General features: G+C 41.2%; 1 protein-coding gene across 1 annotated transcript in view; it reads left to right on the top strand.

Moving 5' to 3' along the window:
- grin2ca (glutamate receptor, ionotropic, N-methyl D-aspartate 2Ca) overlaps window positions 1-14,585 on the top strand; it is an 84,889-nt gene that overhangs the window by 52,754 nt on the left and 17,550 nt on the right. Inside the window, exon 5 of the mRNA XM_085158173.1 lies at window positions 4,875-5,086. Within this exon, the coding sequence (XP_085014299.1) occupies window positions 4,875-5,086 (212 nt within the window). The remainder of the gene's footprint in view (window positions 1-4,874; window positions 5,087-14,585) is intronic.

The raw sequence follows: 14,585 nt of genomic DNA, 5'->3' as shown, positions 1-14,585 counted from the left end.
CATAAACAGCAGAGATTATGTGGGAAGAAAAACATTGTGTTCAGACTGGCGCTTGTTTTTTTTTTAGCTCTCCAGGAAGTTGATGACATTTACAGAAGCACAGTCAAGTGAACTAGAAAGAATTTTGTTTAAATATCAATAAGCTCACATTTGTCCCAAATACCTCACTGCCAGAAGTAAAACGCAAGTGGAATCGTTTCATCTACACGAAACAAAAAGGCGCCGACTATTTTAAAAATGTGTCTAGGTGATTGATGTAGATGGAGACGACAGAGATACATTGCTACTTTGACCTACACTCAAGTATTAGGTTTACTGTTTTAAACCGGCAGAAATACAAAATAATTGCAACGACATGCAATGATTTTACAGTCTCGCTGCCTTTGAAATGGGTGATTTAACCCTTTAAGACCTACCATAGAACCAAGTCCGCCAGAGCTTATATTATATTTTTACATGCTGTGGAGCCATTTTTGGGAGCATTTCAAGTTGATATACATCAATACAACCATTATAGCCCAAATTTTAATAATATGTCTGCATTAAGTGCATAGTAATTACATAAATTGCAAAAAAGTGCAATAAACTACAAAAAAATTGAAAATCGTTTTTGTTTTTTTAACATATATTTCTAGTTAGAGAAATTTAAGAGGCTTATCCCTCAAAACTGTAAATACAAAAAAGTTGCTCAAAATAGTTTCCCACCACAAGAAATTTATTTTAAGTGTCTTCATAGTTTTATTTTTGAAATACACCAATTTTTATATACTGCAGGAAAAACGAAAATACATATTATAATGCAAATTTGCAAAAAAAAAAAAAGCAGCATATGCATCAAAATAAACTATTTCCAGCAGTGCAATATGAGTCCTAAGCATCCCAGAAACCACACAGAAAGTCATAAAGTCAAACATAACTTTTAAAAACACCAGTATAGGCTCATGAGGCCCTGATGGTAAAAAACTACATTTCTGCAAAATAACGTCACTTCCGGTTTCAGGCAGGTCATGGCGGACATGCGATAGTTCGCACTGATGGACATAGGAAGTGTTACAAACAGCTGATCGGATCGGCAAAGCGTGTTTCTGGAATATTATGTTTTTGTTGCTGCAAGTGCTTTTTATGCAGTTTTTGCAAAGCTATATGTGGACGCAACACAGATGGATTGTGTTCATGGTGCAGACCGGATCAGACTGACTGTGAAGTATCTGCAAATCGAGCAACAATTTGCAAACATGTGCCAACGTCTCTGAATGTGATTTGTCCTGTTTTGTGCCATTAGTCTAGGGCAGGGGGTGTCCAACTCCAGGCCTCGAGGGCCTGCAGGTTTTAGACGTTTCCTTGATCCATCACAGCTGATTTAAATGGCTAAATTATCTCCTCAACATTTCTTGAAGTTCTCCAGAGGTCTGCTAATGAACTGATCATTTGATTCAGGTGTGTTGACCCAAGGCGAGCTCTAAAACCTGCAGGACACCGGCCCTCGAGGCCTGGAGTTGGACACCCCTGGTCTAGAGTAACTGAGTCATAAGGGGGCAGGAAAATCATTCATCATGACAAAGAAACATCCTTCAAAGCCGCTGCTTTGTTTAAACACATCAAAACTCGTCTTGGTGGTCATTTTCTTTCACTTGGTCCTTTGTATTTGAGATGTGATCATCCAGACCAGCGTCTGTGAGAGCTGGATGATGACTGGTCTGTCTGGTTAGCCGACCACATCCACACAAGTCAGTGTTTTGGAACAGGAGATGGATTTGCACACCTAGCTCTGGCTAGCATTGGGCGTTGCTGAGTTTCAGTAACCTTAGCTCACTTGCCTGCTAACAACGTCATTAGCCATTAACCTTGAAGCCACATCAGTTTTCATTTTGACGTCCTTGTAGCATTTGTGCTGGAGTCTGTGTTGTGCTGGGAGGCGGTCATTCGTTTAATTAGTGAGTAATGGACTCCATTTCTACCTCCCGGTAATTTATGGTTGCTCACTGTTAAAGCTGTGAGCAGAAGTGTCGCTTACTTTGGATTTTCACCGAAGCAAGAACGTTGGGAAAGGTCTCATTTTCAAAGTCACTCGGCTCAAACACTGGAAAAGTTGCATGTAGCACTTTCAGAACAAATCTTAATGACCATGTTCAGTTTTGTGTATGACTTTGTCTTTGCTTCTGAACATCATTTGTTGCCAAATCTACCAGGACCTGCATGTGTTTGCAATGCTGGAGTTTGCCAGACGACTCCGCACTGTTGCCGAGTTTGTTACCAGATTTGTCTGCGCTGCCATCTTCAAATCAAATCAAAATTTATTTATATAGCACATATTAAAACAGGGGTGTCAAACTCAAATACACAGTGGGCCAAAATTCAAAACTGGAACAAAGTCGCAGGCTGACATTAATATTTATTGAAAAAAAATCTTCCTCCAGATATAAGAATGAATCTTTTCTTATGGACTCAAATAAGTTTTGCTGGAAAACTGAATATGGAACAAGCAAAGCTTAATACTAAACAATATATATATATATATATATATATATATATATATATATATATATATATATATATATATATATATATATATATTAGCTGTATAATACCAGTAGGCCAGTTCTAATAGTAATTTGTTATGGCTTCGCGGGCCAAATGTAATTAGGCTGCGGGCCAAATTTGGCCCACGGGCCAGAGTTTGACACCTATGTATTAAAACAACAGTGTTGACCATAGTGCTTCACAGTCAGTAAAAACATGAGACAGTTAAAACAAACAATAAAACAGGACAACAAACAATAGGTAACAACACAATAAGCTAAAACAGCCAACTAGTTAGAATCAAAAGCCAAAGTAAAAAATAAGTTTTAAGACATGATTTAAAAGACTGGATAGACTCGGCAGTACGAATATGAACATGGAGGTTATTCCAGAGTCTGGGTGCCACGGTTGCAAAGGCCCGGTCACCTCTCGACTTCATTTGAGACCTAGGTTGTGCTAGGAGCCTGTGATTGGATGATCTAAGTGCTCTGTTGGGATTGTATAAGTGGAGTAGTTCAGAGAGATAGGTGGGCGCTAAATTATTCAGAATTTTAAAAGTGAACAAAAGAATTTTAAAATCTATGCAATATTTAACAGGGAGCCGATGTAGTTTGGCTAAAATTGGAGTGATGCGTTTATAGATTCTCGTACCTGTTAAAAGACGCGCAGCTGCATTTTGAATTAACTGAAGCCGGTAAAGAGAAGAGTGTTGGAGGCCCGAGTAGAGGGAGTTACAGTCGTCCAATATGGATGTAATAAATGCGTGGGTAAGCTTTTCAAGGTCCTTTAAAGGAAGGAACGGCTTTGCTTTAGATATATGACGCAACTGGCAAAAGCTGTTTTTTACCACAGTGGAGAGCTGTTTCTCAAGTTTAAAAGAGCCATCCAGGAACACTCCAAGGTTCCTTACAGTGAGCGAGAGATGGCTGGTCTATCGGAGTGTGACTACCAAAGACTATGATTTCAGTCTTATTCTCGTTCAATGTAAGAAAATTATGTGATAACCAAATTTTAACTTCATGCAAACAGTTGAACGGAGGTTGCAAAGAAGCAGACACATCCGATTTCAGAGGTGAATAAATCTGGATATCATCGGCATAACAGTTGATAACAGGAGATCTTGAGATCTTCTCCATGAATCTGCAGCAATCCCTGTTCAGATGAGCGAGAGGGCAGATTAATGTCGTTGTTGTTTTCTGTTTGACGAATATTCTTCAAAGGTTTTAGCCAAAACTGTTGCAAACGAGACAGGGAGCCACACTCAGCTGGAGAGCAGCACTTTTTACTACACAATTTAGCAGACGTAGAACGTGCTCTGGATTGAACGCTGGTGTTTCTGGACTTGACTCACTCTTCATGTTTTCATATAACCAGAGTGAAATGGAAATATTTCACCGCTGCAACGGGGTGTACTCTGGTCCAATGACAGCTGGGAGGGAGAGAGGGAAAAATGGATGGATGGATGTTTAAAATGTTTTAAAGTAGCGCCTGTTTACATTTGGGTTTCTGGTCCAACCCTCAGAAAGGTCATGCATCTCTGGGAGTAAACTAACTGCAGCTGCTTGTACCTGAGAAACTGTGAAAGTCTGTTTGCCATTCATTTACTACACTGTGGCATGAAAAACAGCATTTAAAAATCAACCTGATGTTTCAGTGTTTGTGGTAAACTGGGACCAACCGGTCCAACGCAACGTTCACTCCTCATTTGTGAGGCTGATTAAAGGAGGGGGAGTCAGAAGGGCCAATCAGTGGAGCTGAACAGGTCACGGCTTCTTTAAATAAGTGAGACTGAAATGTTTAATGTCTGATCTTTATTATGTATTCAGCTTGCTCGTCAATGCTCATTTCCCCACAACATCCAATTAAAATTAGCTCCCTGGTAATAAAGCGGGGGTGGAATTGCTTTCATTGCATTAGATGCATAATTGTGCTCTCTACATCCCCAGTGACCCAAAATCAATTTCCTCTAAACTGTCCAGGAACTAAAACGCTGCTCTCTGCGCCGGGACCAGACGCTCAAATCGCAACATGTCAAAACAGCACGTACAGTTAGAGGATTGAGGACAAGTGAATTAAGAGTGGAGACTGAGATAGACGGGGTTACGCACTTCTGTCCTCACAGATGCATGAGGGGCTTATTTTCTCAATATTATACAATTATTTTTATGTAGTTTTGTGGCTCGGCTAAACAGATTTCCAGGAGTTTATTTATGTGGCCGTTCCCCCAAATCCATGTTTATTTCTGTGCCTCGCTGCTGTAACAAATCAGAACCACAGAAGCCATCTGGAGTTTGGTGCAGGGATTTTTCACCGCTTCGCATTAATCCACCCCCCTCCTCTCTCTGTACCTTCAGGTGGGCACCTATGAAATGGGGATCCTGCAGATGAGATACCCCGTCTGGCCGCGGTTTGGCAGCTACTTAGAGCCCGTGTCAGATTACAGGCACCTCACAGTGGCCACGCTGGAGGAGCGGCCCTTTGTCATCGTGGAGGCAGTGGACCCCGTGACTGGTACCTGTGTTAGCAACACCGTGCCCTGCCGACGACAGTCCAATAAGACCGAGACGTAAGTGAAGCGACTCGTTTGCTATCCTCATTAACGCTCACAGGGTGGAGTTAAAAGCTGGAAATTAGATGAATAGCATCACATATCATAAGTTGATTAATTACATTTCACATTCAGTTGTTTTACAAGCCAATTACTCCAAACACTACAGGGTGTAACCACTGGGACAGGAGGCTAATGTAACAGATGGGGAATGCAGTTTGTAGAAGAATATCGCTGACCAACAGAGAGTTCGGACAACAGCTTGCAGAGCGCATTAAGCTAACAGCCAAGTTTAACCTTGGCCTTATGGCAAAGTTACATGTGAAATATATTTTAATTAGCTGAAGTCAGTTTGTACTTTAGTCGTCACCCCGTCGACTGGGGTCTGTGCAGAGAACAAAAGACGTTTTTTTTAATCATACTTTTTTATTTATCATCCCGATTTTATCTTTTTAAACAATCGGCTTCCTTCTAACGATGCCACAGACAGCACTGTGCAAAAGATTTATGCAGGTGAGAAAATGCTGTAAACAAAGAATGCTTTCAGAAATGGAAGTGTTCATCTTTTATTTTCATCAATCAACAAGATGCAGCGAATGAACAAAAGAGAAATGTTTGCTGTGACCACCCTTTGCCTTCTTCTAGGTAAACTTGCACACAGTTTTTGAAGGAACTCGGCTGGTAGCTTGTTCAAGACATCTTGGAGAACTAACCACAGATCTTCTGTGGATGTCATGTAATCCTGACACGCTCGATGATGTTGAGATCAGGGCTCTGTGGGGGCCGTACCATCACTTCCAGTACTACTTGTTCTTCTTTATGCTGAAGACAGTTCTTAATGACTTTGGCTGTACGGTCGGGGTCGTTGTCCTGCTGCAGAAAACATTTGGGGCCAATAAACAATCATTTACACTTCTGAAAACTTTCTTTGTTTACAGCATTTCTTCACACCTGCCTAAAACTTTTGCACAGTGCTGCATATTAAATGTTTTCTGTTTCTTTATGGGCAATTCCACCTACAATATTCTTACAGTAAATTATTCTACTCCGTGTATTAGGGCTGCTCGATTATGGCAAAAATGATAATCACGATTATTTTCACTGAAATTGAGATCTCGATTATTTGACAATATTTATTTAACAATAACAATGTGTTGAATAATGACTTTAAAAAATAATATAAAATAGTGTGCAAATACTGATAACAGTGCAAATGTTTGCAATATAAGAAATAAATGAAAAATGTAAACATCTATGTTTAGTGAACTTTGCAGTGTTGCTCTGTGGTGCAGCTACGACACCGTAGCAAAGTTTACACACTGTGTCTACTTGATCCACGTCTGACTCCGTGAACCCATAATGTTTCCACACCACTGAAGTTTTTTTTACCTCTTTTCAACCAACGGCAGTCACTCTCCTCTCCAAATAACTTCTGCTTAGCTTTCCGAGCTTCCTTCGGGTCCTCTTAATTGTTGTGACACGTGTTCGAAATGCAGAGAGGTGCGCTCAATTTGCCACACGGAGCAGCACGAGAGTAAAGCACGAGGGAGGGGCTAATAATCGGCTCAGTCATTTTTAATGATCGTTGAAAGCCCAGATCGTAATCGTGATTAAAATTCGATGAATTGAGCAGCCCTATGGTGTATGTTAAATATGTTGGCAGGATGAAGGTGAAAAACATGCAAAACTGAAAACGTCTAAAATAAAGTCCAAGACAAGGTTTATATTTTCATTCCATTGTACAGATTTGAGCTCATTAACTTTGATTTCGTGTAGAAATCATCGGTGACTCCACATGTTTATTATTAGAAAGAGATAAATGGACCGGTTCTTACATAAGGGTTTCAACTCTACCTGAGAGCTCAAAGCGCTTACACTATGCTTAGAATTAACATACTTTTTGACCCTTTAAGACCTACCATAGAACCAAGTCCGCCAGAGCTTATATTATATTTTTACATGCTGTGGAGCCATTTTTGGGAGCATTTCAAGTTGATATACATCAATACAACCGTTATAGCCCAAATTTTAATAATATGTCTGCATTAAGTGCATAGTAATTACATAAATTGCAAAAAAGTGCAATAAACTACAAAAAAATTAAAAGTCGTTTTTGTTTTTTAAACATATATTTCTAGTTAGAGAAATTTAAGAGGCTTATCCCTCAAAACTGTAAATACAAAAAAGTTGCACAAAATAGTTTCCCACCATAGGAAATTTATTTTGAGTGTCTTCATAGTTTTATTTTTGAAATACACCAATTTTTATACACTGCAGGAAAAACTAAAATAAATATTATATTATAATGCAAATTTGCAAAAAAGCAGCATATGCATCAAAATAAACTATTTCCAGCAGTGCAATATGAGTCCTAAGCATCCCAGAAACCACACAGAAAGTCATAAAGTCAAACATAACTTTTAAAAACACCAGTATAGGCTCATGAGGCCCTGATGGTAAAAAACTACATTTCCGCGAAAATGACGTCACTTCCGGTTTCGGGCAGGTCATGGTGGACATGCGATAGTTCGCGCTGATGGACTTGGAAGTGTTACAAACAGCTGATCGGATCAGCAAAGCGTGTTTCTGGAATATTATGTTTTTGTTGCTGCAAGCGCTTTTTATGCAGTTTTTGCAAAACTATATGTGGAAGGAAACTGTGACCGAGGACAAGCTGATGGCATAAGATGTAAGTACAACTCCTCCGGTTTCATATGCAAAAAAATTATTGCGCTAGCTCACGTGGTTGCAGAGCTACCGGGATTTAAAAATAGTTACGCAAAACAGAGCGTGCCCGCTCCGACCGGCTTTAAAGGGTTAAAGATGCTGTTGGTTTGTTATCAATTTGCTAGGCAGCTGCTGTTGTGTCTTTATCTTCAGGCATCTCCCTGAATATACATCAAGAGCTGGTCAGGTCATTTCAACATGTGTTGATCATCTCAGCCACACACGCGTCTTATGTGAACCCACTTTACCGCACAGTCCCACATGCACACTCACATGTTAACGTGCCCATTTTAATTGATTCTGTGACTAACTTGAGAGCGCCATTAGGTGTGAGATTAAGAGGCTCTTCCTCTGCCGTTAGCACATGCATGGCTTCTTATCACTCAATGGTGAGATGCTCATTAGGCTGCTTGGCCGGAGTGCAATATCCCGGAGATCGCTCTGTGACCCAATCAGGGAAATGTACGCGCTGCATGGAGGGGTATCAATTAGATGGGACGATTAGGCCATGTCATCAATCCCGAACACCTAGAGACTGATATTGGTGTTCATTAGTGGGGGGGAGAAGCACAGGCTATTATCCATTACTGACAATGGCGTTAACGACATGAAGGGGATGGAAGATGAAGATCACGTCCCTTCAGTGTTATGAAGCGCTGGAGTGCTTAATCGCTCATGCTGACCAAATCATGCTGCCAGTACGGAAAGAGCGTAATTCCTCTTGTCAAACAATGAAACGTTTTCACAGAGCCGACAAAAATTCAAGGAAAAAGAAGACGGAGGCAAAGAGGAGTCCAACGAAGCATCCGGCACTTTGGGCAGTCGAAGGAGAAACATCGGCCAATGAAGGGTGATCCTTGAGTACGGACACACTGAGGGCTCATCTATAGGTTTTATTTATCATTCATTTAGTCTGAAAGCAGCATGCGCTTATATTTATGGAGGATTTGGGAATCTGCACAAAAAGGGAATGGCAACAATGTAGCCATCATTGTGATGTGTGATGTGTCTTTTATCCATCACAGCTGATTTAAATGGCTAAATGACCTCATCAACGTGTCTTGGAGTTCTCCAGAGGCCTGGTAATGAACTTATCATTTGATTTAGATGAGATCTAAAACCTGCAGGACACTGGCCCTCGAGGCCTGGAGTTCATCATCCCTGACCTAAACAATCAGATGTCCACTTCAGCTACAAAACTATGCAGGAATACATTTATACGTGGAAAGGGTTTAGACTCTAGGGCAGGGGTGGGCAACTCCAGGCCTCGAGGGCCGGTTTCCCTGCAGGTTTTAGATGTGTCCTTGATCCAACACAGCTGATTTAAATGGCTAAATTAGCTCCTGAAGTTCTCCAGAGGCCTGGTAACGAACTAATCATGTGATTCAGGTGTGTTGACTCAAGGTGAGATCTAAAACCTGCAGGACACCGGCCCTCGGGGCCTGGAATTGCCCACCCCTGCTCTAGGGATGAGTAAAAATTCGGAATAAATAAATCTAGAGTTAGACTGATCTGAGACTTTCCCACCTATCCTAGAAGAATAAATCCATAATGCAGTTAAAGATCGAGGCTGCAGAGCAGAACGAGGACTACAGTCAGCACCTGCAGTCTGAGATTGTGGAGGATTGTGGAGGAGAGATGCTTCTCCACAGATATTCTCAGCTGATTGCATTGTTCGGTCATCTCTGACACACACATGTATTTACGTATGTATAAGGTAACCCCTCAAACAGAAAATCTACATCTGTGTAAAATACTGACCAACTGGAGTTAACTTATTTCATACACTTCTCTGTATGAGAAAATACTTTCAGTACTTGCAGGTTACACATTTGCACTCCCGATAGTGGTCGGCCACTTTCCCCCTCAGCCTCTTAAAAGCACCATCTTCCTTTATCTGAATCTCCACAACAGTTCCAAATTCCCCTTCAGCTCTAAACATGATTACAACTCAGACCCATGTCAGGGCTTTCTAAATGAGAAGCCACTGGTCATGCAGATTCTCCGTTTCAATCCCTCAACCCCTGGGCCACGCACGCAGCTTGCCAAGCAGACCATCTGTGTGATTCACTCACGCGTCCTCGGAGAGGCCTGACAAACAGACACCAGCGTCCGGCTTGGACTTGGCTAAAGCAGCTCGCAGCAGTTACCACGAGCTCTTCCCTTTGAGTCGTGCACGTTCTCCTGTCGGATCAGAAAAATCTCGCTTCCTCGCCGTCTTTGAACAGCGGGGAGCTGGTTCTACCTCAAAGCACTCTGGCAAAGACTAATTCAGAGTTAATGCCCTGGTGAAGGGTGGTATTGACCTGAGAAGATAATGTCATCACACATTAGCTGCATTCGATGGGAGTTAGATCATAAGATGATTTCATTAAAGCTGAGACTGAGTGCAGCAGCAGATGCGCTCCCGGAGCCTGAGAGCCGAACGATCTATACGCAGTACTAGAAAGTTGCACTAAGTAAATTTACACATTGATGGTCTCAGAGGACAGTGTAGTCTCAGCACTCCCTCATACATACAGTGTTTACCAGCTCACTGATCAGTCACAGTAGGAGTCCTTGCCATGAACAGAGCTGCCCCATGAGGTTGTTAACCCTTTAAGACCTACTATAGAACCAAGTCCGCCAGAGCTTATATTATATTTTTACATGCTGTGGAGCCATTTTTGGGAGCATTTCAAGTTGCTATACATCAATACAACCATTATAGCCTAAGTTTTAATAATATGTTTGCATTAAGTGCATAGTAATTACATAAATTGCAAAAAAGTGCAATAAACTAAAAAAAATTGAAAATCGTTTTTGTTTTTTTAACATATATTTCTAGTTAGAGAAATTTAAGAGGCTTATCCCTCAAAACTGTAAATACAAAAAAGTTGCACAAAATAGTTTCTCACCACAGGAAATTTATTTTGAGTGTCTTCATAGTTTTATTTTTGAAATACACCAATTTTTATACACTGCAGGAAAAACGAAAATAAATATTATAATGCAAATTTGCAAAAAAGCAGCATATGGATCAAAATAAACTATTTCCAGCAGTGCAATATGAGTCCTAAGCATCCCAGAAACCACACAGAAAGTCAAAAAGTCAAACATAACTTTTAAAAACACCAGTATAGGCTCATGAGGCCCTGATGGTAAAAAACTACATTTCCGCGAAAATGACGTCACTTCCGGGCAGGTCATGGCGGACATGCGATAGTTCGCGCTGATGGACGTAGGAAGTGTTACGAACAGCTGATCGGATCGGCAAAGCGTGTTTCTGGAATATTATGTTTTTGTTGCTGCAAGTGCTTTTTATGCAGTTTTTGCAAAGCTATATGTGGAAGGAAACTGTGACCGAGGACAAGCTGATGGCATAAGATGTAAGTACAACTCCTCCGGTTTCATATGCAAAACAAATTATTGCGCTAGCTCACGTGGTTGCAGAGCTACGGGGATTTAAAAATAGTTACGCAAAACGGAGCGTGCTGCTCTGACCGGTTTTAAAGGGTTAAGATGTCTTACTGAAAGGTAAAAAAACCCCAAAGACCATCAGGAAACTTGACCTGCTTCCTTAATCCGCCACCTTCATTAAAAAAAGCTCAAAAAACTCCAAATTTAGGATATTAAATGACAATCACGTTTGTTTTTCTACAACTTAATGAACTCTAAAAAGTGGAAGGCTTGCATCTCAATACGTGATTTTCTTTGTTGGTTTCCTCTTTGTGGCCCACGAGTCCATAAAGCACCTTTATCCATTCAGTGATATAAAACACATTAGAGCTCGCTCCTTCCACAGGGAACCCCAACCATAATCGAATTTTTGGGGAGGGTAATGCAGCTGTATTCATAAAGTGAAAGGCTATTTCAGAGTACTGTCCAATAAGCCTAAAAGACATTTCAGTAAAGGCAAAATAACTTGAGGTACAGATGTAAAGGAATTAAAAATAAGAGTGAAGAAGAAAGGTAAAAGGTCCAGTCGCTTTCTCTCCAAGCTCCTTAAAAATACAAGCGTTTTTTCAAATTTGCTTTGCTGCTTCTGCACGTTCAGCAGGTTGTAAACTGTATCAAATTATACTCTTATTTATTTATGTGTCGACTGCTGTGATGTAATTTCCCAACTTCTGGGATATATCAATTATGTCTTATTGTTGTCTTCAGATTACTATCATCCTTATTATGGCGATCGTGGCTCAAGAGTTGGGAGTTCGTCTTGTAATCGGAAGGTTGCTGGTTCGAGCCCCGGCTTGGACAGTCTCGGTCGTTGTGTCCTTGGGCAAGACGCTTCACCCGTTGTCTACTGGTGGTGGTCAGAGGGCCCGGTGGCGCCAGTGTCCGGCAGCCTCGCCTCTGTCAGTGCGCCCCAGGGTGGCTGTGGCTACAATGTAGCTGCCATCACCAGTGTGTGAATGTGTGTGTGAATGGGTGGATGACAGGTTGTGTAAAGCGCTTTGGGGTCCTTAGGGACTAGTAAAGCGCTAAATACAGGCCATTTTCCATTTATTCTCTTTATTAAAGGTTCATAAAGTGTCTATTAACCAATCAGTGCTTCAAAAACAGATTTTTTTGGGCGGGACACGGGAAAATAAAGATGTTAGAGGAGGATCGATGTCTACTTAGTGAGGATTCCTGACTCAGCTGCAGCTGTCCGACTTCCATATTGGAAGTGTTACAGTTCCAGCGGAATGGTCAGCAGATCCATGTGTACAGATGACAGGCTGGTTCATGAATGGGTGTATCAGGCTATTTAAAGATCACCTACACCTAAACACTGTGTTTCATCATCCCCAAAATCAATTTCAGCTGGAAAACTGTCGCCATGTTTCTCCTCTCTCTATCTTTACTATTCGTTTCCACCAATCCCCCTACAAAAAAAAGATATTTACATTTTTAATGTAAAAAATTACATTACAAATGCAGAAAACAACAATAATCTGCACTTAAAATCTTCCACTATTAATCTGGAAATTAAACAACAACTATACAATAATTGTGCACTGGTGTTTTTCATAGATGCAGATTCTGTAAGGTGCTGCCAGGTGGAGTCAAAGACAGTGACACTGTCACAGGATGTGCTCACCAGGATGCAAACGAGACAGGAAGTGCCGGGCTAACTGGTTAAACTTTTAAAAATATAAGTGAGGGGACAGTTCGTTAGTAAACCGATTAAACCTCCACATATACTGTATGTAAAAGTCTGTGTGTGGGGAAAATGTTTCTGTCTTATCTCACTTCACAAATCCTCAGATATTTTGTCCTGTTTCCTCAAAAAAGCAGATTCAGCATCACCAAAAGCTCTGCAAACTAATCTAATTTAGCCCAATATTTAAGAAAAAAAATCACCTGGTGTGAATTTACAGCTCCTTTAAGAGGAGAAGACTTGAAGAGGTTCTCAATGAGAGTGATGAGTTTAATTTTCTCAAGAAGGGGATACGGATGGAAATGAACGTGGACGCACACGGGGAAAAAAGGGCACATACTGCTGCCTGTCACCATCCATAGAGCACCAGCAAAACAATATTCCAAGAATGTCCACAAGGAATAAATTACCTCTCTCTCACACACACACACACACACACACACAGACACACACAATGATTCCCAAAGACCCATTTTAATGCGACTGGCAGCTGATTTAAGGCCCAGCCCTGAACCCTGGCAGCTGGTGAGACGAGGGATGTTGGGAGCGCTGTGTTTACTCGGGGTGTACTGTGGCAGCCTCGTTTCCCTCTAAAGTGTTTGTTTGTTTGTTTGTCGTGGCTCTGCGCCTCCTCGCAGCCTCGCCTTTTCGTCTCATTGACTCCCCGTCCTGATGTGTGGGTGCAGAGTCCATTAGACTGAAGGTCTGGGGGAGGTTAGGGGTGATGTGTCATTAGTGCTCTCTGCATTGCACCCATGGCTCACTACTTTGCAGCCACATTATCTCACACTGCCCACCTCATGCACTATACGGGATTGCTCACTGAAGGAAATAATCATTTGATGGTAGAGCGCCACATTCTCTAACACCAAAAAACACTAAATGGATCAAGTTTGTCTGAAATTATCTCCCATACGGCCAGTTTCACTCAGAACGATTAAAAACAGATCTTCCCACACAACTGTGACTCAATTGTTGGCAACTTTTTCACAAATGCCTCTTTTTCAAACACGCACAGTAATAAAGGATCCAGGAAAATCCTGTTAGCGAGCACAGCGGCATCAGCAAACCCTTCAACATTCATTCGTTTTAGTTTGACTTCATCTTTTTCTTCTAATATCTTCGCACCACTAGTTTAGGAAGCACTTAGTTTTTGAGTGTAAGGGCACAACAAAGGCAGGCAGATTTACCCCACAAAACAGAAAAATGTGGACGAAACAGGTCGTCAGGAGAGATCCGGATTGGGAATTTAGACAACTGGATTACAAAACGGTTGAGTGGAAAACGACATCACCAGTTGGGGTCATTTTATGTAGCTTATTTAGCAGCAGTTAGTCTAGGTAAATAATAAAATTAGCAACACAAGTTATGTGTTTTTTTCTTCTGAATAACTGGAAGAAAATGGATGGATGGATGCAAACAGTGCTGGCATGATCAGGTCTCCAAGCGTCCAGTGAAACTGAAGATAACAGGTCATGTCGATGGGTAATAACCAGTTTGCAGATTTGTCACCAACAGAGATGGGCAGTAACGTGTAAACTGATGACTTACTTCAAGAAATTTAGTCACTAAAAAGTGACAAAAACATGAGCGTGCGCTGTAAACTCTGCGTTGGAAGAAAACTTCTTTCTACAACAAAAAATTAAACTTCAAATCTGAGCACCG

Source organism: Neolamprologus multifasciatus, chromosome 4 (genome assembly GCF_963576455.1).
Source record: "Neolamprologus multifasciatus chromosome 4, fNeoMul1.2, whole genome shotgun sequence".
In the NCBI taxonomy this organism is placed as follows: Eukaryota; Metazoa; Chordata; class Actinopteri; order Cichliformes; family Cichlidae; genus Neolamprologus; species Neolamprologus multifasciatus.
This window is presented reverse-complemented; position numbering and strand designations above follow the sequence as displayed.